Source organism: Glossina fuscipes, unplaced genomic scaffold (assembly GCF_014805625.2).
Source record: "Glossina fuscipes isolate IAEA_lab_2018 unplaced genomic scaffold, Yale_Gfus_2 2, whole genome shotgun sequence".
NCBI classification, from domain to species: domain Eukaryota; kingdom Metazoa; phylum Arthropoda; class Insecta; order Diptera; family Glossinidae; genus Glossina; species Glossina fuscipes.
The window spans coordinates 13042881-13070656 of NW_023998416.1; the positions used below are offsets into that span (position 1 = coordinate 13042881).

Genomic DNA, 27776 nt, shown 5'->3' on the forward strand with positions numbered 1-27776 from the left:
AAATTTTTTACCAAAAGCGTAAACCAATCACATCATCATCACGGCAATGTTTGCAACTTTTGTGTATAGAATGAGTCGATAGCAAAACATTTAAAAAGGGTCTGCCTATACAAGTCAAAAACATTTTATATGTTCAAGTTAATCAGCAATTTGTCAATCGCATGTAAACTGGAGGAAGAGCAGAAAGTTTAAAAACGAAAAAATCTTTTTTATTTAAGATAAATGTCAGACAGTGATGACGGGTTTGGTTGACATTTTTGTTTTTTCTTTTCATTTTTCTTCCTCCAAAGAAACCGTTAAACAATTTCTGTGCAGTTTATTGACACAAAAATCGTATAAGAAATGAAAAAAGTTTCCATCTCGTTACAACAGTTTATCAAAAAAAAAAAAAAAAAAACAAACGGAAAAAAAAGCAGAAAAAAATTGTAGTCAAAAAAGTTTTCATTATTTTCCCTCCTGCGTGGGATGCCAAAAGTAACGTAAAAATTTTAACTAAATTTGCTTTTAAAAAAATTAACAAAAATAAAAAATTTATATCAAATTTAAGTCATCCATTCACTGTACTCGAAATCATTAATTTTTACGACAAATTGATTAACCGATATTTTTGTATTGCTTTTGGCTTTGCCACATCCATCTTTGCATCTTCTACTCAATCTCGTATATTTGACATTTAGCTGAGCTTTACGAAAGTGCGCGCTAAATACAACTCATTCCTCTATCGACATTATGCAATAATAGTCCCCACACGTGTCGGACGTGTGCGTAAACATGTAACCAGAAGATTAACAGAACATTATATGTTCATTCATTTTTACCACCTTTTTTTACCTACAAGAAAGTAGATGTATACTAAGTTCGCCAGTTCACCTGTTCATCTATTGTGCATTAAACTAAAAACGCGTATCAGCTTGAGGAGCTATAAATATTTATGAGAATATTGTGGGTTTTTTTGCCGGAGAAATTCGACGCATTTCCAAACATGCCTATTAGAAACAAAAGAAATACCTAAAGTAACCACACACACAGACCTTGCAATCCTTGCAGACATTTATTCGAATATTTATATAGAAATTCCTCTCAATTCTAGTAAGACTGCTGAGGAAAAGTGAAAATGATTTTTGAATATTTCATTTAAACGTTGAAGAGAATCTAAAATTCGTTCCAAATCGAACAACACGTTTTCATATGATTTATATATGGAATGTTTTTAAAGGATTTGTTCACTTAATGTAATGAAAAAATCGTAAAATTGATTTTATTTATTTATATACGCAATGCGTTCAATGCTTTCAAGTGACACAACACTCAATAATTCTCCGATTTCGCTCCGAAAAGGCGACTATATTCACAGGCCTGTGTGAATATACCTTTAAACGATGCGTGTCTAAATTTCATGGCAATTATATTACATATGGTTTTAGTGACTCTGCTATTGTTACTATTCAACCAATGAAGAAATCTAAACTTCGTTTATTGACCAAACGTTGCTTTTCGATGATAAAAGATACCATTAACAGTTAGCGTTGGTTTGACAAAAGTTATGGCAATCCTTGTTGCTCGTTTGCTAATTTTAAACAAAGCCACACGAATATCGAAGATGCTGAACAGTCTGATGGCCCGGATTGGGAACTTATTCCAAAAAACCCAAGAAAATCGCTTTGAAAGATCAAAAAGTGAAGTTTCTTGAGAGAGCTGATACCCTAAAGACGTTGAAAGGCAGCTCAAACTCAAATTTTGCATGAATAACTTACCCTCGAAAAAGGTCTGCTCGAAGTGGGAGCCCTGTTAGGTCACTGGCGACCAAAAACATATTACGAGTCGCTTAGGCGAAATGAAAGCGATCTTTTCATTCGATATATGACGATGGATGAAACATGGACTTACCACTACACTACACAAACTCAAATCGACAGTCAGTCGATCAACGGTCAAAGAAAGCAAAATAAGCAAAAGTCGACTGAAAAGCTCGTAGCGCCCGTATTTTAGGATCCATATGGTATATAAATGCCTTTAGCTAATTTGAAAAGAGACATAGGGTTAATAGTGAACATTAAGTAGTATACTAGATGTATTTAAACGACGAAATTGCAAAAAGACGGCAAGTTAGCCCCCGGGCTTATTGAGTGATGTGATATACTTCACAAGGTATTTCTTTCATTAGAGCGAAAAATTTCTCATTGCAAGCAAAAAATTTAATTTAAAATATAGACTTTGACTCGTGTTTACTGTTAACACAAGAAAATGTTTGTTTCTTAGATTAGTTGGCTTGAGTTGGCTTTACTCTCGTAACACTTTTATTTACTTTGCCAAAGTAAAACATCAACGAACTAAGAAATCAAGAAAAGAAAACGGAATTCTGTATTCATGTTATTATGTCTCTTGGCGTCAAAAATAATCAATCTATCAAATTAAAATTATTTCTCTCTTAAGAAATATATATCAGCGAAGAAGTATTTTATTTTAATTAATCTACTGAGCGCTTACATACAAACTTAAATATGCAAAGGTTAAGCTTGCTTTTGTTAAAGCTTGTTATCTTGGTTAACAATGCTTTAAGGGAAAGTACTTTGCGGCCAAGTTCACTACCTAAAGCAACAGCTAACCGAAGGGAGAGATCCGGGTAAATCAAACCAGTTAGGCCGTTACATTTATTAAGTTGACAGCACACATACTCACCTCTACGAAGTAATTTGCATAATAAATTGTAGAGCTTGGAAAGAGATCTTTGGAGATATTCCCTCTCACAGTATTTTTACTATATACCGGCGGGTTTGGGTATTATTTGAAAAGACACTGTTACCCAATTCTGTACGACTACTTTATAATGTAATTACGCACTATCTATAGCGATGCAGGGATTACAAAAAAAAAAAAAAAAATGACGGGCAGACTCTGCGAGGATACAGGGAATCATCTCATGTTGATTTGCCGAATTTTAGAAGAAAGCTCGGTACTAGAGAGGGTTAGCCATGAATCGGTAATCAGGTTTACAGCACAATAGATAATAAATGTTATCCGAAGTGACGCCAAATCGATTATTGAACTTTACATGTAGCTTCACCCAACGGAGATAGTATTATGGCTTTGTTGTATTTCAATAAAAAAAAATGTAACGGATTTTCTTATATTCGTCGAAAAGATCGCCTATCTAATCCATTATATTTTCCCAGATTATATGATAAACATTTTTGTGAAGAATGATCATAAAATTCATATCATAAACTCAACTATGTGATGGACTTGAAAGATTTTGCTTATATATAAAACATGTAACGATGTTTGTTTGTTTCGTTAAATATTTAATTTTCTAAGAAATTAAAAATTTCGATAAGTGAAAAACAATGTGAAATTAAATCAATTAAAAGAAAAAAACGCTACAATCATTCAAATGCCAAAATGGGTAATTCATCATCTTCCCATGCTAGCGGTAAAAGCAGCCGTAAATGTCGAAGTTTACCAAATTCTCCAGATGTCAGAAGGTAATGTATTAAAATATATTCCGTTATAATAATCTTCTTTTTTTTTGCTGGTAAATAGATATTTTTTAAAAATCTCTTTATGAAAAAACTACTTAAACAGTTTACGACAGCGAATGTTGTCACATTGATCATTAATCAAAAGCGAAATAACTGAAAAGAACTGAACGAGGAGAGAAGGAGAGGGAGAGGGAAAAAGAACTGCATTTGAAGACAAAAGATGGACATTTCGTTCACGCCTATAATTAGATAAAATATTTTAAATCCTATAACGCGAAACATTGATAATTTAAAGGATGCTTAAGTAAAAGTCGAAACAAAAAAGATTCATTCACTTACCGTAAATTGCTAGATTATCAAGGGACAGAGTAACTGTGCACTAGCGATAAACTTCTTCTGAACTCGCAAATATATATTTTAGAGTTTTTTTTTAGTTTCTTTCTTGAATCGAGAAACACATGGTAGAGAGAATCTAACATAAAGTTTGCGCTGACAAAAAATAAATACACTCCGGAATATCTATAGTGTATGTTAACGGACACTATCAAGAGCCATGTAATGCGATGAGGAAGAAAGTGTAAAAACTGAAAGTGAAAACTAAAAAATTGTTTGTCATAGTGCGACGAACACTTAAGAACCAAGTTAATAATAATAATGAGTGAGATTTTCATAACGTACGCTACATTTATCAGATTATTTGTGGTATTGTACCAATAAGTTAACATCCAAGACATCTCATAAACTATAAATATCATAGAAACATTCTTAGAGGAATATAGCCTTACTCAAGGACTGCACCACCGTTTGTTTATTTTTCATCAGTCCTTTGCTTAAACGCTAAACTATATACTCGTGTCTCTAAAACGTAGGGCCAATTTAAATTTTTCTCTCTTGAAAAAGGTGATCCACACCACAAACTCGAATAATATCCCAAAGCTGTTCAGTACGACAATCGAAGAAAACTGTTTAGATCAACTTCTGATTTTTGATTGCCTTGGCCGCGGAGTTTTTTGATCTTGACTCACCTTTTGCACGATTTTCGCGGTTGTCACCAGGTTGCATGTTTCATTTCGCAAAAAAAATTTAATGCACTTTCACACCTTGTAAAAATCGATAAAAATAGTTGTGTCGAACAAAACCGTGTATGATGTGAAATTTGACACAAAGGTCTGTCACTGTGCTACCAATTTAGGAAAAAAAATTTACCGCAATTCGATATACCCGCGTAATTTAACTTGAATATCGGTTATACTATATAGATTATCATCTCTCCTTGTTTAGGAGGAACCTTTTGAAAATATAAAAGCGTCCTAGTCTGACTCATATCCGGAATCCGAAGCTCTACCTTACTAACGCACAACTAATTAGATAAGAGCCGCGATTACCAAACGGGTTTTCAAGCGAGATATAGTTAGCACTTAGCCGGTGAAGTGATGCCACTTACCAATTGGACACACTTTCACCTACCTCTCCATTTTCTCTCTTTCCGCACTTCTTCGTCTATTACTAGCAACGCGTGCACTGCACATATAGTACTTTGATTAATTGGTCATATTAAAAATAAGCAATAATAGTATACTACTACATATAGCATTTATCTAAAAGTCGATAAAGAAAATTTTGTAGCCTGAAAGACAATCGTCTTGTATGCGTGTGTTCTTAATCTCAGTTAACTTAACATACTTAACATATCTAAGAAAAAACGCTTTGCAACTGTAATTTACTGTTTTAGTTTGATGGGCGTAAAAAGATACCCCTCCCCTCCAAAGCGAATACAATTTTCTGTCTTGTTATATTTGGTTCCGCATTTGTGCCGTAAATTAGAAACGACACCGAACAGTGCGTTATTGTTTCGTTTCGTTTGCATTGCTTTTATTTAAAATAATACCACTAATGTGTTAGAAATTTATGTTCGAATCATTTAAGGCGCAGACGGTATATGTTGTGTGTTATAGAGCAATTTTAATGAACTCATCTTTTGAGCAGCGTCATATATGCATACGTTTATAATACTTCATGCTTCAAATGTTGCTGATAGATCCTTAACATGTGTGTGAAGTTTTAAAGGCTCATAAAAACTTTTGTATTTTTGCCAAAATTTGTCTGTCCGTTTCAATATAATTGCTTACTTGGTTTGACGAAGCGTGGAGGTCAAGCATAGCATGTTTTGGCAATATTCCAAATCTAATATTCTTTACAAGAATAGCAATGAATTTAAAAAATGACTTCAAACATTTTTGGTAGCATTGCTCTGAAAATACATCAAATTTTATGATACTTAAATAAAGAGTATAATAAAAATCATGAGGTAATAAACACTGTATTTTTGAATTTGCTAAGAAAGAAGTTTAAGAAATAAAGGAAAACATTGAACTTAACCTTGGAAGCAAGCAAATCTCATATGCCAAGAAAATAGTATTGATTGAAACTAACAAAAAGGGATTGTATATATATATATATATATACTTTTACTTTCTATACTCTTTACTTTGATTGTGTTATTTGCTTTAGATCGATATTCTTCCCTACAATGTCACAGTTTTGAGCCCCAGTTCGTTGATTTAGCACTTTAAGCCTGAAAGTGAACTCTGCCATGCTTTTGATCGATGATCTTGTCAATAATGTCGCAACTTAAACTTCTAATGCATTTGCTTACTTCGGCTGAATCCAGGTAATGGGAAGAAACGAATAAGTATTGTTATTATAATTAATTCAGCCAGGGAAATAAATTCCAAGACTATCATTAGCATCTAAGGTTATCGGCTTTAAAGTAATAAAATAGAGCAGACTGTATTAATAGATAATCAACAAAAATGCTGCCAATAAGTACATGTGAAAAATTATATTCTTCTGGGAGAGGGAGAATATGTTGAAAAGCATTCATCTCACGCTAATGTACACAATTCACATTCAGACTATTCTTCGACCTTTTACTACACCTTTTAGCATCGTATGATTTCTATGGCGAAGGAACAACTCGTCTGTTGAAACGTACTATGAAAGTAGATATGGTTAGATAAAGTCCATACGAATGCAGGCGCTCCTTGGAGATTGAACGATGTACATCTGGTAAAAGAACACAGTCGTGTACAGTCCTGCTAAAGTTCCCTGTGATATTGTTATTGTACATATTATTTTGCCTTGTTGCACATTATGGCATTCTGCTTTTAATGATCAGCCCATTTGGATAAATTTTTATGGTTAGCGTTTAATGGTAATGGTTTCGTTGAGCTTAGGAGCTAGTAGTACACTCTACTCCGCGGATTCTACCAAGGGCATAAGCTTCGCACTGCGAGTACTCGCCTTTGCTTTGTCAATGTTAATCAAGCCAGTTAGATCTGGTTGAGGGCTTGATGCTCTCGAAATTATGATTTCGTGAATCAAGATGTACACTTCACCCAGACCATTCGTACGACAGTGTAAACACTACAGACAGCACTTAAGTATCGAAAAATTACAGTATTACCCGCCATGACGCATGGTTAACGGCGACACCTTTGAAAAATTCGTTTAAACAAGAAGGCATTCAACAAGCTTAGATCACAAGATTTCCGCTTTAAAGTATTTGCTCAAAGCATTTCAGAAACTTTTGTCTGTGTTCTTATGTCTTATGTCACAAATTGATTGTCGTAAGTGCTATTCCAATTTATCAGCCACAGGATTTAGATAACTTCTTAAGATTTATATGTGAATTAGCCAAAAAAACAACTTCCGCTGAAACGATGCCTTCGGCTGAGTGAAAATATAATCTTTATAAGGTCGTCAAGGTTACGTCTGAATATAAGAGATGGAATGACAAATTTAATATAATCCCGTTATCGGTAGCGACCATACAAAAATATTTGAAGCCACCACCATTAATCATCCACCCAAAGAAATCAATGTATTCATATGTGTGAGTGTGTATGATAGCTTTTCAGAGGAGAAGAAAAGCGGTGGTAAATAACAAAAAGAAATATCTATCAACCCAAGTACGTTTGTAACAAATGTTAGAAAAATTTTAAGATAAATTTTTTACGTACGTACGTACATACGTAAAATATCATAAATCGGTCTGTTTGTCTTTCCTCCCTGCATTTGAAATGTAATTGTCACGCATGCCCCTTGCACATATATTAATCTGGGTGACCTGCACTCATTCCTCTTTCCTTCAGGCATCACTTGCATTAGAAATAATCGCATGTTTTCATGCATGTGGCATTGTTTTCTTAACAAATGGGTTTTGGAAATTTTCGAATTTATTTTGAGAAAATCTTTTCTACATTATCGAAAGAAAGTTTTATGGCACTATACGCACATAATTTATGTTTGACTCTGATTCTCTTTGTTTATGTTTTATTATTTATTGTCACAATGTTCACGAAAATAAAAACGAACTTTTTGCATTGTGTACGGAAGTTTGTTTGCCGTTATGTTATGGGACATGTCTTTCCTTATTGACTTGCTTGCTGACTATTCATTGTTTATAAACGATGACCATGCGTGTGTCTCAATAGGCAACTTACGAAGCAGACAGTACTGCATTGAGAATCCGTGGTTAGCATGAAGAAAGGGACAAAGGTTTAAAAAAATGCTACCTTGATGTGCAAAGAGAGCATCCTATCTACGATGCATAGATCTATGGATAAATTACTGAGGTGAAGTAGAAACGATTTATCTTGATCTGTCACTTTTTTGTGATTTGTAGAAAGTATTCATTCTTATCTCTTAATTGTTTGCTTTGTAATTTTCAATGTTAATAGGAGTTAAAAGTAATATTTCCTCACTTAGATAAGTGTCATCTCTCGAAACCATTAACGCACTTAATTCTATGCCAAAAACTGTTCAATTTCAACAATTTCTTTGAAATGTGAAAAATGAATAAAGAAACAACTTCAAAAATATTGTCAAAAATAAAAACTTTAACGTAACGTATTTAAGCTTTATTTATATAAATAATTGTGTATAAATATAGAAACTGAAGTGCTAGTCAGTCTCGTACTATTATATGTCCCATAAGACAGGAACAAACAATTCATCCTATGTGTGTTATACTATATTTAAACAAAGAATGAAATGTATACAGAATGCGCCTTACGTGATGAGATGATGCCACAAACGCAAACACACTTGAAATAGAAAAACGTTATGGAACATTGAAAAAAAACAAAAAATAAAAAACAAAATGTAGAGAGCAAAGAGAAAAAGGAAAATGTGCAGCACACACATCCTACTTGGAAGTCACTTTTAACAAGTTTTTATGCTTATAATGAAAATAACAATAACAGCAACATATAGAACATAAAAACCCAACATCCATTAGATGATGTTTTGAACGTGTATATCACTTTGTTGCACTTCATATGTGTTTTCAGGTGCGTACGCTTTTATGTGTTTTTGAATATAAGTAGGAAAAGAAAATAACATTCAACAAAAATAACCCATAAGACGAACAGTGCTATCATAAACAAATGAGAAAATTATATTCGATCGTGACCGAATCTTTTCTACACATCATCAAATCAATCTATTATACCCATACAAAAAAGGTATAAGAACAAATTTTTCATTCTCTATAATATGAAGTGGGCGCGACCGTTTTTTTTTATTTTCAAAATCAAAGTTACTGCCATTTAGGCGTGTGGCCATTGTAGGCATGTCCTTTGCAAAGTTTAATTCACTTCCAGATTTTCTTGCAAATTTGTAAGCGACATCTTCATGTTCACTGACGGGAGAACAGATACTGCAGAGTTGGGCAGACGGATAAATGGACAGGCGGACATGCTTAGGTGCGTTCCAGATTTAATACTGGCTGAAGCCAGTTCTGCACGTATTGGAAAAAAAATTAAATTTTGATACACTATAATATTGGGTGGGCGTGGTTCATATTTTTCATAATTTAGTACAGTTCCTACAACATACGTCCACATATTTTTACATATATCTGCTATAGTTTATAAGTAATAAAATAAGTAAAGGAGCAGTTTATGAGGTGCTGTGGGCGTGTCCTTCCTCCGATTTGGCCCACATGCAATACCAATGTGCTTGCAAGAACTTCCAGTATTTGTGCCCAATTTGAAATCAACAGCTCCATCTTTGTGGCCAGGAGAGTGTTGATGGATTTGCTTAAATATTTATAGACTTTGTGGTTTCCTTCTGAACGTTGTAAACGTTTTGACAAAGTGAACATGTCCTTCGGGTGATGGGTATAAAAACAAATACACATTCGAGTAAAGAGGGAGTATGAAAGGTATGAAAGGAAAAATGTCAGCACATAAGCAAATAACAACAGCCTAACAACAATGCAACCATTGTGTAACCATTAGTTACAAAGACAGTCAGAGTCAGTGAGATGAATGTTTATGAATATTTTCATATACATGACGACGACTCGAATATAAAAATGTACATGGTTGGTTAAGTGTAAGTAAATGAAGTACCTCTTGTGCGACGTGTTTGTTTATATACGTGATAGTTTATGCTTTAGGTGTGCACTTCTTTTATCTTAAGGCTTTGAAAAGCAACTTTTTTTTTTTTTGCATCCGCCAACGCGAGTAGGTAGCGTACCCGTTTTGCCAAAACATTTGCAACAGCTAAAAGGAAGCTTCAAAGACCCTATATATATATTATATATATATATATATATATATATTAGTATCAAACACTGATTCAAACTAGGCACTCTTCTCTGTCGCGTTCGCCTGCATATTTGTCTGTGGTCGCATAGATTAAGATATCGTATTCAGATTTGGCAACAACATTGGATGTCTTAAGCAGATCGGTATTGAGCATCGACCAAATCGATCAAGGGACCCGATAAGAACTCCCCCACCTTCAAAAGCGATAAAAACTTGGATTACGTGCTTAGAAACTACAGCAGATAGAAAGCTCAAAACTTCCATTGACGAATATGACTTTCTTACTGACGTACAGCAATTGCGGTACAGGGGTATATTTAGTTTACAACATCCAGAAGGGCTCGAGGGAGACCCGGTGCCGATTGATTGAGAACCATGTTCCACATCGTTCTAAGCTTGTCTAACTGTTTGTCCGTCTGGTTTTCTTGTATTCAACCTACTACTACGGGTTACAACTTTCGAGGTATCTTGACGAAATTTGGTACACCGACATGTTTCGACCCAAGACCGAAAGTATTTTAAATTGAACCACTTTTGCGATCAGTACCCATCACTTGAATGATTAGTGCAGGGCGTTTAAGAGTTGGTCCTGTCCGACTGTAGAGTTTTCATTTGTTTGCACCTCTTTTAAATCATGTGCGAGATTTTGTGTTACTTAGGAAAACGTATACGCTCTCTTTCTCAGTTGTTTCTCAAGGACAACGATGACATTGCTTTTAAACTAAACTTACGGCGTAGATAAATTAAAATTTAGTCAACTCCTCTAAACGTCTCTTATAGATTTTAAGCTTCCAAAATCTCACACATCTTTCTTGGGTGTAAAAATAAACATTTCGCTACTTTAAGTGAGTACTTTCACTATTTACTTTTCTACTACTACTATTTTACACTATTATCTAATGAATCCTTAAGGGGCCGATGATGCCGTGTAAGAGACGAATGCCACGTGTATGGCGGTTTATAGCATTTCATTATTCTCATTACCCTTATCATTGTCATATTTACAATTAACACCTTAGGTGCTCTGTCAGATCACTGCTGTAAATTTATTACCACTTGTTATCTTGACGTGAAGTAAACTTGAAATACATCCCAACCGTTGAAGGTTAATGTTTACAAAGGTTTGCATAAAACAATCAGACTAGAATTAGGTCGTTCTCGACACAAGAGCTATTTAGATATCATTGCTAACACTACGATAAAATATTTATCAATGCTTAAAACTGTAGACTAGGACCTCTGTTTGTAAGAAGTGTGTTGATAAGAATTGTGGTACCATGAAATACCAAAAAATGCTACAAATGTTTTTATGTAAGATTTATTCAAGTCTTCTGAACATCCGCGTATTACTTATGTCGCACTTAAACTAAATCGTTTAGTTTTATCGTTGCCCTATCTGCGGTGGCATGTTTGCATCCAAATGTCTATCTACACGATGTAATCACAGCTACTTGATTCGGCTGAGGACACGGTGTGGCGGTGTGTGTGTTGTATCTAATTAATATTTTTTATACTTACCCGTTAATTGCATAATTTTAAGATTCTTCCCCTATTATCTACAATCTTAACTGGGTTTAGCTTTTAATGTTAATGCACGGTAAACCTTAGCTGAATCATGTATGTGCAATAGGTAAATAAATAAGTTACATAACCGCTTATGCTTAAAAAAAGCCGACTTATAAACGTTTATATTTCGCAAAAACAGTAGAAATATCTTTCGAAACAATGAGAAAATTTGACATTCGTATATAGCCGATGACATATACAACGTACAGATGTTTGTTTTAGAAATAAAAGCATGCCAATGCTGCGCCGCGTACATTTTGTCATCCTGTTTGCAACAACCAGATATAAGTAACTTCTTGATGACAGTGGATTTCGTATTTATTTATGCCATGTCTTCATATTTCGCTATATTCTTCCCTCTTGCACCCCATATCTTTCTTTGATTGCTATTAATATTCCCAAAGTTTGAAACTGTTGCTGCAATATTTTAATAAAACAGGGTAACAATATCCTCCACAAATCCATTTTGGCAAACTTGAGCAATCGTCGAGCCGCACGATGATTTTATTCGTGCAACAACTACTTACCATGAACCATTGATTCCAATTCCGTTGAATATTCAATACGAGACAAGTTGCTCGCGAATTGAAAGTGCAAACGGTCCACTGATCCAACCATTCCACGTAATTAAAAATTATTTGGAGACGATGGTTGTGTTAAAGCCCCTTCTTAAGTAAACATATCTTTTTTACTTTCCCTTTAATTTTTGCTATCTACGAATCTTGAAAATCTTATTAGCGATTTATTTCGACCTTTTTTCTTCGATGATTATTGTTTAAGACTTCACCGTAAATCATATAATTTAAAATTTGGTATGTTGTCGTTTTATTATTATAAGCTACTCCCACTTTGATCACTAGTGACTTTTTCTCTCCTATGACGTTTACACAGAGTTCAATTTTGCCATAGATTGGCATTACAAAATCGTGACTTAATGTCAAACATAGCAAATTATAAATGAGAAAAATAAAATACATAAGCAGCAGCAGAAAGAACAAAAAGAAAAAAGCAATATATTTTACAACATACTGAATACATCGTACACACTAACATTGGTTGCTTTAGTTGAAGCGAGAGTCTTTGAATGCAAAGCAATGTTATGGAAAAACGAGCACTAATAAGTGCGGGCATAGAAAAAAAAAGGAAAAAAAAAAAACGATTGAATAAAAGGGAAAGAAACTTTATTAAAAAACATACACAAAATACACACACGAGCATACTATATTATTAAAAGCATTTTTCAAAAAAAAAAAAAAAACTCGCCGATCGTAATGGTTATAGAGGTAGTGACGATGATGATAATGACGATGATTATGATGATGTATAGTCTGCTTTAGCAAACGTGTCGCATTACAATTTAAATGCATGCAAAAATTCGCATTCATTCAAGACATCGTCTGCGACACGATGAGAAAACATCACTTCCATCATGTACAATAATAACAGCAATAACAAGGAAAGCAACAGCAAACAGGGAAAGTCTTATATTAAGGAGATTTATATTAGTATGTACCTAAAATACCTAAAGGTATTAAAATGATGTCTGTTTAGATGCTAACCAGGTTCTCTCACTCTCACTCTCACCCTCCGTCTCCCTATGCATCCATTAAAAAGAATATAAATATAAGTATTTTCTATGAACCCATGACAAACGCACGTAACCATGCATTTAAAAAAAAAAAAAAAATAGGAAACATAAACAGGTAGACAAAGTTACAAAGAAATTCAAAACTATTCAAATTCTTAGTATAGTTAGTCAAAGAAGTAAAAAAATTATTTAGTGTTTACGAGGAAATGTGAATACAAATAATAGCAAGGAATAGAAAAAGTCTCGCTATTTGCAAAACAGAATTCCAATGAAATTCAATCAAAAAAGTCTTCCTTTCAAAATTTATTACTATCCTAAATTCATTACTGTCATGCGATATTTATGTTTAATTATCAAGCGTTTGACAGCCAGGAAAATTTCCATCATATTTTCACCTAAAGTGTTTATTGCAAGTATGCATTTAATATCGTTATTAACGCAGACGTTAACGTTATCGTTATCGTTATCCTCTGCAGCGTAATAACTAACTTAATTTTCTAATCTATTAACGTTTTCCTTTTTATTTCCTACGCTACGCCATTTATAGCATACGATAATACATTAACTACATTAAGTTTGTGCGCATATTAAGTTCTGGTTGATGGCCTTAAGATAAACCCATAGAATACAAAATCATTTTCTGAATTCTTTTCACTAAACGATATCTGCTACTGTACGACGCAGAACCAATTTTTTAGTTGATTTAATCTTGTCCGTCCGGCTGTCAATGTAGATGTACTTCAATCTACACGTCGTAGCTTTTAAGATATCTGGACGAAATTTGTTACATCAGCGTGTTTTGAGTCGAAAACGAATGCTGTCGAAAATGATTTGAATCGGGCTACTTTTATGAGCCCTACACACCAAACGCCTTATTTTGCAAAAACTTTTATATGGAAAAATTTATAATGTTTAAAAAATGTCGATGAAAAATTGCTGAGCGATAGTCTCTTAGATGTGAACAATTTGGATCGAATGGATAAATATTTTGAAGCGCCTTCCAACGAAACATTTATCATTTAAAGAGCCAGACTTTTTACGTTCAAAATTGCTTACTAAATCTATAGCAGGCGGGTCGAGTATTGGTGTCCAGTCCCAAATAAAGACCCTCAAGAAAGAAAGTTCTTATATGGTAGCAAAGTTGACATTAAGACAAAAACAGGTAAAGAATCATTAAAATCCTTGCTAAAATTCGTTTTGCGAGGATGTTTTAATAGTTAGCATTGACTGACTTTAATGTTTTTACCTGCTTTCTTATGACATAGTTTGGTTTGGCTCTTGCCTACGCGCTCTCAGAAGTGTGGCGAATTTCGCTTCTTTTTTTTTTTTTGTATAGTTTGAACTATAGCAAGCAAAAAACTCCTCCTCCTGACCTCTATTATATCTACACCTATAAGGGGCATATCCTAAGTGGTTGGTCATACACAAAAAAGAAATACAAAAATTTGCATAATGTATTCCGTACCGTTTTCGTGTATGATGTTTGTAAATATTTCATATCTATTGTAGATTCTAACTTTTTAGTAAAATCAGTTTCCCCTGACAGAAGCTGAGGGAGCCAGAGATGAAATATTCTTCTCTTGACGATGAGTACAACGGCTGTTAATAAGATCGATTACAATGTGTTCTTCTTTTAATTAAAATCTATTCTGTTTCTATGGATGTCATAGAACGTGGAAAAATGGATGCTTCTAACTAACGCAAAACATTGTCAACATTGTAAACTTCTTCTGTCTGTGGACAAAATTAACTTTGCTTTTCTTTTGTCTAAAGATTGTTTGAAAAAGTTACCAAGTTTTTGTTTGCTTTCTTGCAGTCACGTTAGCTTACCACTTGGGTTTTTTTATCTTATATCACCTGTAGTGTAAGAGTATGTTAGGTTTGAGTGGATATATGCAAAACCCACAAAGGCTTGAGATAGACCTACTTTTCATTATACCGTTCGATCGCCTTGTTTGTACCCATTTTTTCTTGTGTTCAACCTACAGGCGAAATTTTGATGGAATTCGGTACAACCACGTGGTTTGGACTGAGGACGAACGCTCTTAGAGATGTTTTAAATCAGACTGCTTCTCCGATCGCTTCCCATAGAATGGCTTATTTTGAAAAATCGTTGTATAGCTAACGATAAGATGCTAAACAGCATTTAATGGTAGCCTGAGATCCATAAAAGCATTTACAACTGCTTTAAGTGTCGAAGATTGAGGACAAAAATACATATAAGAATAAATGAATGAAGACTTAAATATGAACATCATAACTTGAGTGATAAGTTATGGTTTTTTTCCCGTTAGCCAAGAACATATCAATTTGCTCTGCCAATATTTGCAGTCACGAGCCTTTAACAGCAACAACAAACCAAGAGCTAACGAAACATTTCTAAATCCATTCATAATCTTACACTGAATTAGGTACACTTCATAAAACACACATATTTGTGGGTTGTACATACATACATACATAAATACATAATATATGTCGTTGATAGGTAGGGAAAGACCACACAATAACACATTGAATCATTTGTCAACTTTTTTCAAAATTTTACGGAAAATATTTTACTAGCTTTGGAAAATTGGTAAAAAAGGTATTGGTTTCATTTATCTATGCCATAGACAAGAGTAAGATTCGTAACATTATGGTTTAATTTATTAAACAACAATAGACAAATTGCTTTGAAAATCTTCTTCTTCTCCCTTTTAACTGACATTCTTTAAACTTTTCTTAAGTGTTGATAAAATCTCATTTTCCATAGCAGCACAGCAAAATTTGTTTCATACGAAAATTTTTGTTACGGTAATTGGATTAAGTTAAATGTTAAAGTTAAGCTTATTATTTAAATAAAGTTAATTTATAAATTGATTACGAAAAATAAATTGTTTAGGCACTAAAGAAAATTGAATCAAATTTAAAACCCACCACTTGTGGAATGTATGCGTGTGTGTGCAACATTTAGTATAACTTTTAATAGCTTCAACTCTTATTATATATTATGTTGTATTCTGAATGTGTAAAAGTCTGTCCGTCTAATGTACATTTTGTTCAATCGCTTCAAGAGGTTTCAATTTTCGAAACATTTTTGCGAAATGTGATGCGTTCACACCTCTTTTGTCTGAAGTCGAGCCGTATTTTTCCGCCCATGGTATACCTTTATACGCTGGATGGCTTTAAATGTTAAAGAATAATCAGCTATACTCAAAATTATGCCAGTCATTTCTCTCTATTTACATGGACTTCAATAAATGTAGGATTAATCCGCCAAAGGGAATAACTCAGCTTTATTATAGAAATATGCAATTGTTGAAATATCTACTACTTGCAACTTGAAAACATATGTTTTGGAGCAAACTTCATTCCAAGTTTTTGTACACTTGTGGTACAGGGTATATTAAATTTGTGTGGACGTGTGTCACACGCAGAAGAGCTTAAGATGGACCCACGTTTCATTAAAACGATAGCTTCAGAATCATTTTCTAAATCATTCTAAACCAGTCTGTTTAATAATAGTATTTCGAGATTATAAAATGGTACGAAAATTTTCGACCGACTTGGGTCAATTTTTGAACCCCCTCTCATATAACTAAACTAAAGCTAAAGTTCACAAAAAGACAAAAATGTCTAATTTTCAATGCCTCATAATGAAAATCAAACCATGATAGCACCACTGTACCAAATTTGGACAACGTACGCCTATTTTTAGACCCTACCCTATATAAGGGTTTGGCATGAAACTTTTTGTTTTTAGTCCAAGTTTTGCTATTTCGTGATAAAAATTGATCCATAATGATATGCTAAATTTTTTAGGGCACAACCACTCTTACGGAAAGTGAGACTTCATTTGCAGATACAGTCCCATAATTTTCGCCCAGTAATTTCCTATAATAAAAGGCTAGAATTCTTGTATTCTATGGCAAAAATAAAAATTATGTTCGACAATGTGGCTTAGGGTATTTAAAAATCAGTCTAGCCCGGCTATAATGTTTTTATTTGTCTCTTATTCTTTTCGGCAGATCACATTTAAATCTCAATTATTTCGAACTTAGAAAATTGAATCGAACCTAGAAAAAAGAGTTAGCCTTTAAGGAAGACTTGAACTTTGAATTTCAGAAAATATACAGGCCTGCATATTATACTTTATGTTTGTATATAACAGTTCAATTATACACATGATTCTCCTGAGTGCTTGGAAGACACATCGTGGTATGATTCGTTACAAACAAGTCGCTTTGCTTAGCTACAAACGCAATACTTACTTCCAAAATCTATAAAGATGTGATTCGATATTAAAGTACGTATATTATATATATACCTACGACTAACAACTAAGTTACGATTTTTTTTTTTTGCTTCATATTTTAAAAAGAAAGTTATTTAATCTTTTCCTCTGAAATGAAAACGAGAAAAGTTTTTAATTATTAAACACATAACCATAGAAATTGAGAGAAAAATGAAAGATAAGGGAATGAAAAAAAAAAAAAAGCTGAAAACTTCAGTTTTAATTGCTTCTAGCAGCGTCTCGTCCTAATATCATATCTCATGCAATATATTCCTTTATATAACTTTGAAAGCAATGATAATTGCTTTGAGTTATACCATAACTCATTTTGTTGTTGAGACTCGTGTTCATTTAATTTGCACGATACAATTTTGTTTCAAAATTAAAATGTATATAAATGCTCACAAGAAATTAAATTAAAGTCTTAATAATAAGTATATTAATAATTGTGTATTAAAAAAGAAATGTATTTACTTTGTTTCTTATATAAAAAAATCTGGAATTGTTGTGATTGTGTTTTTACTTACAAAAGAGTAAAAAGCTGTATAGTTATGTGTATGTGTAATGGGCAACAGATGTTACCAAAACAATTGTCTTTATGACTTTTAAGAAGAGGTGTTCCTTGTCTTGAACTTTATCTGCTTGAAAGCGAGTACAAGACGTGACGTGCTACACACCCTCCTTGAAACTTTTGCTATATATCTAGACAACAAATGACTTGCTGTTATAACAACAAAAATGGCTACAACAATAGCAATAAGTAACGCATATTTTGATTTACAATTGCAAACGCATTTAGTCGAGAGAATGAACTCTAAACGATTTCAACTTTTTTTTGCTTTGAGTGGATTGCATTTCTATCCCATAAAATCAAGCAGGAAGTCGAATGAAAACCTTTTGTGTTTTTATTTGAAAAATTTAACTTAAATTGGATAACGACATGGTTTATACCTAAAACATATGCTATACTGAATAATAGATTGTATTGAAAATCTGCTGACAATGTTTTTGTCGTTTAAGTCGTTATTTTGATACAAAAGATATTTTAAGTTTGCACACTATACCGTACTATACTATAGAAGACTATTTAAAATCAACTTGTGCCTATAAAACCTTACAACACATAACATTATGTATGTTACACACTTTTTATACCCGATACCACTTGTTATGCGAGAACATATTCAGTTTGTGCAAATGTATGAAACACCCAGAAAGACTTGAAGTAGAGACCCACCTTTTATTATAGCAATCGATCGAATCACTTTCTGAAACAATGTTCTCTTGTCTGTCCATCTGTCCGTCTTGCATTCTTGTATTCAAACTACAGATCGCAATTTTTGAGATATTTTGATTTCGATACACTAATGTGTTTCGAATCGGAACAGTTTTTCGACCACGTCCCATGTACCGTCTTGTTTTGAAAGATTAATTATGGGCCGTGTTTTTATTTGTTTCCGTAAATTTTTGTATATGACAATTAGAGATTACATATGCATTGCATATGTTGCCTTCGGATTTGTTCGCTTTTAATAAGAATTCCTTTTTCCTTTTGCAATTTTAGCAAAAGATAAACTGGAAGTAATTTGATTGCTGGAATGCATTCACTCATTCATTGAAAAATGAGAAAATTTTGTTATATTTTTGGCAAAATTAAATTTCACATTAAATAAACATAGAAATAGAAGAACGAAAAATAAGAAATAAATAAAAGAAAAATACCATAAGTCATTACCCTTGCAACTTTTTGCAACAATTTGTATGTAAAAATTCCTTCCAATCCAATTTTTCTTTTATTATTTGTACTTTTTGTTATGGATGTGTACGATTTAGTTTAAATTACTTTCAAAGTCATACAAATTCATACATTTTTTTTTTGTTTTATTCTTTATTTATTTTCTATTTGTGTGCTTTTTATTCTTTTTATATAAATGTTGCATAAAAAATACATCTCTCTGCCTCCGTATGTTTCAATAGATTTCTTTATCATAGAAAACAAGAGAAGAAAAGCAAAACAAAAACATTATAAACAAAAGTTAGCACTCAAAACGACAACGTCTACCGTAATGACACTTGAAACACTCTCTTCGAATGCTAACTATAACTTACAAGCTTGCCTCCGTCGAGCCATGCATATATAGTTACTTTTTTAAGCTTATACCTAACAATAAAGTCTCGTTTTGTTGCATTACTTTTATACTTCTATGCATTGCATTACTCTATACACAGTCCATACTCTCCACAGAAGTTGTTGTGGCTGCCGTTTCTGATGACTTTTTACATTTACCACACATTGGTTATTTATTTATTTATTTTCTTTTAATATGCGTAACATTTTTATGCTGCTGGTGGTTCGCATGATGCGTAGTTATAAAACTTCTAACTACTTTTTTGGTTACCTAAGTTTGCATTTGCATTCTAAACTCTAAAATCTCTTTTGTGGATTTGCTTCTTTCCCTTATCTTTGTTTTTCTTCTTTTTTTATTTTGCTTTCCTTATGTGTTTCTTCCATTGCAAAGGAACTTCTTAGTTTTGCCACTTTTGTTGTTGTTTGCTTTTTAAAGGCAAGCAATTTTATTAACCACGAAGGGAAAAGTGTAAGCATTCGCATTGTCGTCTGTGCAAAGCAATGAATTTTAATTAAATCAAATCATCCGCCGAGTGAATACGGTAAACGTTTAACGCATAATATCATAACGAAACAGACAACTAGTATGCACAAAAAAAAAAAAAACCCTCTCCGTTCTCTACTTATGGACTAAAAAAAATGAAATCGATCACGTTAGTTATCTACATATCAGTGCAATTTCAAGTAAAATTTTTAACGCGTGTGCAGTTTGTTAAGGAACAATTGTAATTATGTCATATTGCACGTATGACGTGAGGTTGATCGCGAACAACTCAGCAATGAAATTTAAAAAGCTTATAGCTTTTCATTTTTACTGTCGATCGGATCGACTCAGTGCTTTCTCTTCTTCATTGCTTATGATTATTTGTTTGTTTGTACATTTCGTGACCCATTAGTTTTTATTTACTTTTGTTTTTAAATTTATTTTTATTAATTTGTCAGATCTATGAAGGACGCAAATGTTCATTGCATTTAATAAAATTAAAACGAAGCTCGTCGATAGGAAAAAATTATATAATATAGAAAATATAGAATGTAAATGTTAAGGCGACAAGACAAGCCTTACTTGCTAGTGACCTCATTCTATGCTAATGGTGCGTTTGATTTTTGCACCCTATATCTCCTCTGGTGCGAGGGTATATTCAGGTATGTATGCAATACCCAAGAAGGAGCTTCTGAGTCGATTTAAACTTGCCCGCCCGTTCGTCTGTCTGTCCGTCGCGTTTCGGCATCTTCAACCTACAGGCTGTAATTTTGGGGATATTTTTGTTAATCGCCTGCAATCCTCATAAGAGAAGCGCATCTTTGCAAAAATACAAACTAAAATGAAACTAAAATGAGCAAAATTTGAAGGGTTCTTTAAGCAAACGTTTTACATTCATTCTAAGCATTCAAAGCACTTGATTTAGGGAAGAAGAAATAGTTCTTAATCAGTAGATCTTCTTCTAAAAGCTACAATGAATAAAATTACGCGATAAATCGTTGCACAATAATTGTGTAAGAACTTCAATCAGATAAATCCCAACTAATGACAGAATGATATTTATACTCTACACTTTGTTAAGTTTGTGCTGTTGTGATGTTTATACAATGCCTAGAAGGACTTGGGAGTAGGCTCACCTTTTGCAAAATACAATATATATTGTCTTTCCGTCCGTCCATCTTGTTTTTATGTGATCAATCTATTGGCCGTAATTCGTGTTTTGGCCCAAGGACGCATGCTCTCGCTAATGATTTGGATCCGACTACTTTTTTGATCACTTCCCATATAGCCATTTTCACTGAAAAATTTATTTTAAAAAGACATTATATGAATAGTTGGAGGGTGATATAGGGTAACTAGGGTGAACCGTGGCCCACTCTAAAACGAGAAAAAACGTAAAGAAAAAAATAGATCCCGATTCAAATATTTTGCATTGAGAAGTGTTTTTTTATATGTTATCACTCAGTTGGAAATAATTTCTGGTATAGAATAAAAAACTAAAGAAACTAAAAGGAGTGGTTGGTTGAAAATCAAAGAATAATTAAATATTATATATGTGTACAATTATGCAAATAATGCAAATTATTTATGCAGAATTATTATACAGATTTATTTATATATCACTATATATATAAACAATATGAACGCATTAATATCTTTTCTCGTTTCTTCTTCTGTTTTCTTGTAGACAAATTCCTGCTGGTTACTCGAAAGCCAATGGCACAGCAATACCATTGCCAGCCACAGTTATGGTACAAAGGCGTTGTCCTCCAGATAAAGTCAGACCTTTACCACCTACACCAAATCATACACCATGTAAGTAAATGTACTCCACAATCACAATTCAAACGTGGATGCATCAACATATTGACATATTTCGTTTCTTTCCTTTTATATATTCATTTATTTTATTACTGAATATAAAACATATTTTTCGTATTTTTACGCCGACCCCTATACACTACCAAACGCATTCATTAAAACTCTCTTTGAGAGTAGGATTATGTATGTTTACAAAACATTTAAAATTCATTGCAATCAATGGTCGTCGTGTGTGTGTGCTTTTCAAAGAACATTGAAATATTACAAACCGTGGTTTTACAACAAATCCCCAAAAGATTAAATGGAAATTAAACTGACCGAGATTTCAATAGAAACAAATTTTAAGGGTTGATAAATATTTTTTTACATACATACGAACGTATGCATATTTCCAATGGGTTAAAAGCTTTTTTTCATGTTTTGGAGACAAGAGCACCATACAAAACTTTTTTGTACTTCAAGATTTTCATTAGGTAATAAAGTAGTCAGGGAAGTTAAAGTAATTATATCATTAGGTGTAGTCATAAGCTTTCCGTATATTTTGATAGAGTTCAAATTTCTTTAAATCGACTTTTTACTAAGCTTAGTAACTGAAATATTTTCCATCATTATCTGCGGTCTTTTGGCACTTATCGAATAGCTTACGGATACCCTCGTGTTAGCAATTTGGCAGTTATGAGATTAATTAATCGTCGAGCTATATGCTCCCAAGCAGTCTTGGAAATTACTTCCTTGACTGATTTTACTACATGCGGACGGACGTTACTATAAAGCGCAATCACATCAATTTGTTTGACTGCTTGATCTTGATTCCATTCAGAGTTTTAGAAGTTCGTAGGAGATCGTCTCTGTATCACTTTATGGTCGTAAATATTCGGCTGTGCAAGGAATTTCTTCTAACTCAAATTTACTTCTTTCTTCATGTAGAGATCCATATTTCATAAGAAGATTTCAAGTATGCAGCTGTTGTTCTCTTCAGTTAGTTCATGAGCCACACGTTTATCCTGCCTTCTGCACGCAATCGAATTGAATCGCTTTTTGACTTATGCCCTGGATTAACGTTGCGTTTCCTCATACAACACCCTTTGTGCAACTCCAGAGCGTTCATCGTGTTTAATGCTTCCACAATTTTTCCACAAAATCTCGCAAAGCTGTCTTGCATCAGTTTCAAGGTTTACTTGCATTCTCATCCCAAGCCAACTTGAATTATTCCCATAGCTTCAGCTGTGTTTTTTTTTTCAGTTTAAAACGGAATTCTATGTCGTGCCGTAAAAGCTGGTCGACATTCATCCCTTTAAATTCTGACAGCCTATAACCAACTGATATTGATACGTCGAGCAAACATTAACATCAAAGTTAACCGTGTTCAAAATGGCGGGAGAAATGAAGGCAGGGCGTTTATCTTTTAAAGCGTCCAATTTCAACGCTGAGAACTTGTCTCTGAGAGATGTAGGGATAAAGTTCAAGTAATTTCAAAACGCAATATTTGAATTTTTGAAGTAACTTTTAAAACGGAAACGAAGCCAAGAGCGAAGAGCTCTAATAAATATAATAAAATCAAAAGTATTATTAAACTCTATCGGCCGGCTATCAAAGCAACAGATTGTTCACCTATTACAAACACTAGTCCGAATAAGATATGCGACTCAATGACAAACAAATGGATAAGTTTTATTAATATTTAAACTTTCAAGGAGTTATTGAATTCACTTCATCCTTACCCACGCCCTAGCACAATCACAACATATGAACCTTTAGTTTGTCGATATCTTTTTTTTTTAAACAGATAGCGAAACAGACAAATGTGTCTTGTGCTCAAGTTAAGTTCTAAAGTCAGGCAACATCGATCGCATACAAATAAAATATTCAAATAATATCGATCCAGGAGAAAACTTCTTCTTATCTGGCCTTTAACCCCTTCTCTTTTGAGAAAACGATAAACCACTTGCGATAAGAACAATAAAAATTTTACGAAACTTTTTCCTACCAGCAGCACCGTAATAAATTTAAATTATTACTTAAACTTAAGTGTTTTCCCCCTATCGTTGCAAAAAAAAAAAAAAAAAAAAGTATGAACATGTAAAAGTCGCAAATCGCGAGTGCACACCTTCGATTAAAAAAAAAAGGAATACTGGGGTAAAGAGACCGTTGCTTCAATTTCCTAAAGCAACAATTGATGCCCATATGGGTGTTGTTTTATTATTGCTGGTTGCGGATAAAGTATTGCTTTTACTACAATCAACAACAATCTCGTTCTTTGAATCACAAGTTTTCATTCATAATCTACTTTTGCCATTTTGCACAAAAAGGTCACGCAAACGAGCTGGTGGTAACTTTTGTCTGAACAATAGCAAGGAAGGTAGACACTCATCGTCCATTCGGCATTCCTTAAGCTATTCTTTAAAGTTTCATTGTCTTTTTCCATTTAATATCATATATCTTCGCTATAATTAATGACATTTAACGCTTTAATCATACTGCGAATTTAATTAACTACCACTAGTGCCATGAACATAACATAACAGAGATTTCAATTGAAACCGTATACAACATGAATTTGCAACGTTAACAACCGCGCGTAGGCGCGTGTTGAAGCAAATTAATTAACGATGCGTACAATCGCATAATAAGACGTTATATATACGAAAGATTTTAAAGATAATGACAACATATGTTCTCCAAAAAATGAATAATTACAACCTTCAGCCTCAAAAAGGGATACAAGATAAATGTTTGCCAGTCGCATGAACAAGATACGAAGATTGCAAATAACAAGTTGTTGATGCAAGTGGATAGACAATTAATGAATTTTCCTTTTTTTTTGCTTTTATTTAAGCTATACCAGGCTTGGGTAAAAATGGTACCGAATTCAATACTAACCGTCCTAATAGCCCTCCTTCAAGTAATCATAGTGTTCAAAGTTTAAAGGTCACCAATAACAATGGGTAAGCAATTCTGCAATTAATTTTCTCTTTTCTGCAATTAATTTTGACTCTTTATTTCCGTTGCAGCCTCCGACCGCCAGCTGTCAAAACCGCTTTACAAGGGGGAATACCCGGAACAGATTCTAACAATACTCCAGCGAAGGGCACCCCTCTGCCCCAACAGCAACAGCCGCAGCAGCAGCAAAAACATTCAATGCTCGAGAAACTGAAGTTGTTCAATAAAGATAAGTCAAATCAATCGTCAGCTCAGCAATCGTCCTTGAATACTGCGACTGTCAACAAGAATCTACCTCAATCGAAACGTACTTCCTCATCTTCCGGATTCTCTTCGGCACGTTCAGAAAGGTCGGATTCCAGTTTGAGTTTAAATGACGGACACATTTCACAGATTAAACCGCCCAGCGTTAACGTTACCTCAGCTAATAAGATGCGAGATTCAAAAAATAGCGCCAAACAATCGAAGCTATTGGCAGCGCAAAATAAAAAGGAACACGTTAAAAGCTCTTCAAAAGCGGATAAGAAAGAGAAAAGTCCAGCCCGTTCTCTGAATCGGGAGGAATCTGGCCTGGAAAGTAAAAGCTCTACATTGAATAGACATAAAAATTCACTTCCCAGAGGAGGGGTGGACAAAAACGCACAAAAGTCGTCAAATAAAGTCTCGTTACAAAACAAATCCGAATCGAAAACATCGTTAATAATGCCTCCGAATAAACTGGTAAGCAGCCCAAATGGTACCGGCTTGCCGAAACCAATAGCAGCCATAAAGGGGACAAGCAAGTTACCACAACCGCCAAACCAACAACAACAGCAGCAACAACAACAACAACAACAACATCACATAGACAATAAATCTCATATAACAAATTCGAATTCAACACACGAGTTAATGAGTAGAGAAAAGAATGACATATCCACTGCCAACATATCGAATCATCAAACCGTTCCACCTACACATATCGTTAAACCAGTACCGGTACTTCCCGAACCTGGTGCAAAGCCACCCTATTACGCCAATACTGCCAACATATCATCATCTAACTCAACTGAGTGTAACTCAGGTTTACAATCACCCATAACTCAAGAGCCCATGTATGGTCGTTTACCGCCACCCCAAAGTGGTTTATCCGCAAGAAAATTGGAATATAATTCTGGTCCTAGCGTCCTACAACCCCAGCAAACTTCCCCGTTAAGAAATTTGACTGGGGGAAATGGTACGACACATTCCCAGCCGGTTACACCTGTCAGTCCGCAAATGATTGTAACAAATGGAAATTTCAATAACCGATCACCAAACAAGTTCCATACTATACCTTCGAAAATTGTAAGCACCATTTATGAAGAAGAAAAGCCCATTAATGTATTGCCAATGCGTCCATTACTACGAGGATACAATTCACATGTTACTTTGCCTACCAGAGGTGCGAGGGGAGCCCATCACTATGTTTCCGATTTTGTAGAGAATGATATCCAACAGGGATATTGCAGCGATGGTGACTCTCTACGCTTCAGCAATTCTCGTTTGATTCATGGGAACACTTTGGCGAACTCCTCGCGCTTTCATGACATTGACAACGGTTATCTATCAGAAGGCAGCAACAGTATAGGCCTCAATCATATGGGTCACACAACACATGGTAAACATTTTTTAAGCATGATGAGAGCACGCACACAGCTTCCTACCACTATCGAAGAGAGGTAAGTTCTTCAAGTCAATGAATCACTATTTTCCCTGCATATAAAATAAATTTGCTTGTTCTTCTGCATCGGTAATGAATCATGCGGTGCAGCAGTTTTTGCTTTGGAACAATTTCTTACTAAATGTGAAAGATGTTGCAAATATTTCTTTCCATTTTTTTTTTTGTTATTTTCAGAAACAATTCGTTGCTTTATTTTTTTCCTTACTTTTAGTTTGTTTGTCAGATGAAGTGTTTCTTTTGATTTCATGGTTAGTGTGTTATTCATCGCGCATTCTAATTATGTTACTGTGGCATACTATTTAATTGGATGGAACTTGAGTGGCAAAGTGAAGGAAATTCAATTGAAATTTCTTCCATTCAGCGAATACGCAGGAAAACAAAAATACAAAAAAGTTTTTTTAGGTTTCCAGCGAAACCTATTGAAAGATACAGAGTCATTTTCTGAATCCATTTAAGCTAATTTGTCATATCTTGTGGTCAATCTACAATTCGCAATTTTTAAGGTATTTTGTTTAGATTTGGTATACTGACATGTTTTGACCTACAGACAGACAAATGCTATTGAAAATAGTTCGGATCGAATGCATCATTTTAAAAAGACTTTATATGGTAGAAAAAGTTGCCATTTCCAATCTTACTCGACAAAAATCGCTGAATAATATTAGTCGGACGTTCTAAGTTGGTTTGTCTGGAGTAAATTTTTGAACCCCATCGGATATAAACTGAATCTGTATGCAGTAAAAGAGTCTTAATTTTAAACAGTTTATGCTAAAAATCGGTTCATAATATTGAATTGACAAGGAAATGACCCTTACCGAATTTAGATCACATGGAACTATATTTTGGATACCCCTTCTCAGAAAATGTAAACCTCTATATGAAAAAGGATTTCAATGTTATTATTGTTTTTGGATGAAAATGGATTCATGATAGTAATTTCACATAAAAATTAGGTGGACCAAATTTGAACGACCTGGGTCTACTTCTTTGACGCGACTCCTTACAAGATTTCTCCTAACTAGCAACCCTTTCCGAAAGCGGGTTTAATTTTTAATATTTTATGATGAATTTCGGTCCACAGTAGGGAAATTTGAATGGTAGGGAATTTGGATCATACTCGTTTTAATTTTTAGACACCGACATATATAGGGGTACATTATAAAAAGCAGGCCTTC

At 33.8% G+C, this 27776-nt stretch overlaps 1 protein-coding gene across 6 annotated transcripts in view; it reads left to right on the forward strand.

Moving 5' to 3' along the window:
- Window positions 1-27776, forward strand: part of LOC119633982 (protein sickie) — a 320882-nt gene that overhangs the window by 173556 nt on the left and 119550 nt on the right. For 3 of the 6 annotated variants that reach the window (XM_038027862.1, XM_038027864.1, XM_038027865.1), the window contains 3 exons: window positions 21826-21953; window positions 24796-24904; window positions 24971-26599. In XM_038027862.1, the coding sequence (XP_037883790.1) occupies window positions 21826-21953; window positions 24796-24904; window positions 24971-26599 (1866 nt within the window). Of the gene's footprint in view, window positions 1-3001; window positions 3483-21825; window positions 21954-24795; window positions 24905-24970; window positions 26600-27776 lie in introns of those variants that run through there. The other 3 variants (XM_038027874.1, XM_038027866.1, XM_038027863.1) reach the window with 3 other exon arrangements.